Raw genomic sequence first — 3,205 nt, forward strand, 5'->3', positions numbered from 1 at the left:
TTAAAACAGTCAAAATAAAAAGAATGAATAGCCATTTTTGAACCACAAACCCTTGAGTTTGGAAGCTATAGGGCATTCGCAGAATCTCTGAAATTATTAATATACTACCAATCAAACTAAGAATTACACGTCGAGATCTAGCATTAAACACACGATTAATACCAGAAAAAGATTAAATTAAATAAATGAAACCAAGTTGTATTCCAAGAAACATTTTAGAATGTAAAACAAAACAAGTATACACATATTTCATTCAACACTATCGGTACCAAATTGTAGCTATTCCCGCCAGGGTTCGAATCTCTTCACCCTGGGCATAACTAAAATATAAAAATCACTAAACCTGTCGTAAGCTGGATAAATTTAACAACATGTTCATGGCCGAAAAGCCTCAGAAAACTCAAAATAGATTTGTAAACAGAGGGTAACCAAAATATCGCAACCCTTGGCATAACTAAAAATATAAAAATAACTAAGCCGGTCGAAGCCAGATAAGCTTAACAACATGTTCATGGCCCAAAGGCCAAGGAAAACTCAAAATAGATTTGAAATTACGGAGGGTAACCAAAATATGGCAGTCATGGCAATGAATAATGTCAAAAACTTTCCACGGAGCCATAATCTTAAACTTCAACTTTATTACGGAACTCTCGCATACCCGGGATTTTAATAAACCTGCCCCCAAATCGAACAAAGGGCCTCACAACAGGCAGGAGCGCAGCTTGTCCATTACGCACAGTCTGCAAAACCTTCCAGAATGGGTTGAAATAATAAGGGTTAATAAATAAATAAAGATAAAAAAAAATAAAGAAGTATGGAAAATAAATAAAAATATATTAAATAAAATTATAGATCTAACATTTAATTATATACCAATTATCAACATTTAATTTTATAGGCTAAATATCATGATAATTTTTGTACACTTTGACCAAATAATATTTATATAAAAAAATTCATAAATTAAAACTAAATAAGTATAACAAGGAAAAGTCTAATATATACCACTATTTAATATAAAAACAAAAAACATCAACTAAAACTAAATAACTGTAACAATTAATATAAACCAAAAGTCAGATATATACCTAAAGACTGCTTCATTGAATGCATGTATTTAGTCTAGGTTGAAATGCCATGGCCATTGCACCCCGAATATTAAGGCCATGGCTCCAAGGCTGATTTCTCCATGGACAGCTAGGAAGCCGGCTCCATGAATGTGTGCCCAAATTGTAAACCACCACCTCTATTCTCATTTCATGAATTGCAGTGAAACAGACATTATCTCCTACTCCTGTACACCTATACCGTTGGGGATACGCTACACGTTTAAAAACGTCCCACAAAGTTGGGGGCATCCTTGCGATTTCTTTCCACGCCCATGGCGTTCTATCATTGGTTGTAGAAAGAGGATGGCACTGCTTATTTGGTGATTCCAACTCACACACGACTACCACTTCATCCTCTATGGGTGCCACGACCAGTAACCGTGAGCCGCAGATGGCTAGCTGAAGCTCTAGCAGGCATTTAAGCATGGGCTCCTGGATGGGGACAACCAGTGTTCGGGGTTCCAGTTCTTCGTCTAATGTGGGGATGGTGAAACCAAGAATTCTCCAAGGATTGCTGAGTATACAGTAGTATGAACCCTCGCAGCAAACAAAATCACTGAAACCATTTAACATTGTGAGTTCCCGAGTTGGTCTAAAAATCTTCCATGTCTTTTCAAAAGAATCGTACATTTCCACTACAATTTCTCTGTTGAAACCAGAACCAACGGCCACTACTTTGTAGGCATCACCATCATTATTATTATTATCAGCTTCAGCCATGCATATGAGGTGGACCAAAGTTATGGCTAACATGGGCGGAAGTCGTATGGAGTTTCCCGTGTAAGGATTACAGACCCGGGTCTCCAAGAATTGTTGTCTTTTTAGCAACACAAGACCTGCTGCAGATCCTCTGCATTTGAATTCATTGTTTCGTTCTTCATTGGAGAAAGAAAGGGAAAAACTGGTCTTCCAGGTTCGCGTGTAAAAGGAGAAGGCCATGCAAGGATTACTGGTCAATATATCGCACAGCACTAGCAATGGCTGCTTGTTGATAGTCGCATCTGGCCATGTGTGTGTTATGAAATAATTCGATGAGAGCAGATTATTCCATTCGCTGCAAACTCTGCGATATGTGTACACATCTTCCGCTGGCAAGCGCCCCAAAATCTCCTTTTGCAAGTCCTCTCCCAATTCCTTCCACCAATCTGGTAGCAATTCCTTCCACCACTCAGCAGCAACAACATCGCCTACCCACTTTCGTTTTCCAGTTTTGCGTCCTTCCATTTTCGTTCTTCAGTTTTCGGGCTCTCTACCTCTTCCGAATCAACCCAACTCGAACCAATTGAAACGACGGATGAAAAATGATGATAATAGCACATTTATATATAGAGTATAAGCTTTGACCTTATTGACCATATAACGGTAATGTTTAACATTTAACCTTTTTAATTTAATGTCGGTCTTATTTAAAAATCAATCTAATTATTGTTATGTATAAACACAATATAAATTTAAAATATAAATAGGTTTACAAACACTCAAAATAAAAGTATGGTAAATAAATGTAAATATAAATAAAATTTCGGAATATACTAAATATATAAAACTTTTTTTTTTATATTTACTCCATAAACTTATATATATTTACAAAAACTCAAAAAAGAGGTTTTATTTAGGTGAAGTTATGGGCCAAATACCATGGGACAAATAATTGCTAAAAGCATGAGCCAAATACCATATCTAAGAGAGTGTGTATGTTTAGGGGTGAGACTTTATAGCCCAGTATGGGGACGTTCGAGAGAGGAGGAGAGAGGGAGGGATAGAGAGATGGATTTGGAGGGGGAGAGAGGGAGGCAAGAAGAAAGACGCAGAGAGTGAGAGGTGGAGAGAGAGAGGGGGAGTAAGAAAGGAGATATGGAGAGAGATAGTGTATGTTTAGGGGTGAGACTTTAGAGCCCAGCATGGGGGTAGATCTCACATAAAAACATAAACATGTAAACATAAACATAAGCATAAATGTAAATGTAATGTCGGTTCTTTTTTTTTTTATCAATCTAATTATTGGTGGATGGGGATTTTGAAGACTGTGAGGGTTTTGATCAAGGTTTTGTTTTAGGGTTTTGTCGTTGGTCACCATGGCAGGGCACAGAGGAGGG

At 37.3% G+C, this 3,205-nt stretch overlaps 1 protein-coding gene across 1 annotated transcript; it reads right to left on the bottom strand.

The window, feature by feature from the left end:
• Positions 1 to 1,100: 1,100 nt before the first annotated feature.
• Positions 1,101 to 2,333, bottom strand: LOC149197388 (F-box only protein 6-like). Its single transcript, XM_089408674.1, has one exon. It carries the CDS (start codon positions 2,331 to 2,333, stop codon positions 1,101 to 1,103), a length of 1,233 nt encoding a protein of 410 aa, XP_089264800.1.
• Positions 2,334 to 3,205: the final 872 nt, after the last annotated feature.

Source organism: Pinus tabuliformis, chromosome 2_2 (assembly GCF_031772625.1).
Source record: "Pinus tabuliformis cultivar Carrire ecotype Pingquan chromosome 2_2, CPIR1, whole genome shotgun sequence".
Classification (NCBI taxonomy): Eukaryota; Viridiplantae; Streptophyta; class Pinopsida; order Pinales; family Pinaceae; genus Pinus; species Pinus tabuliformis.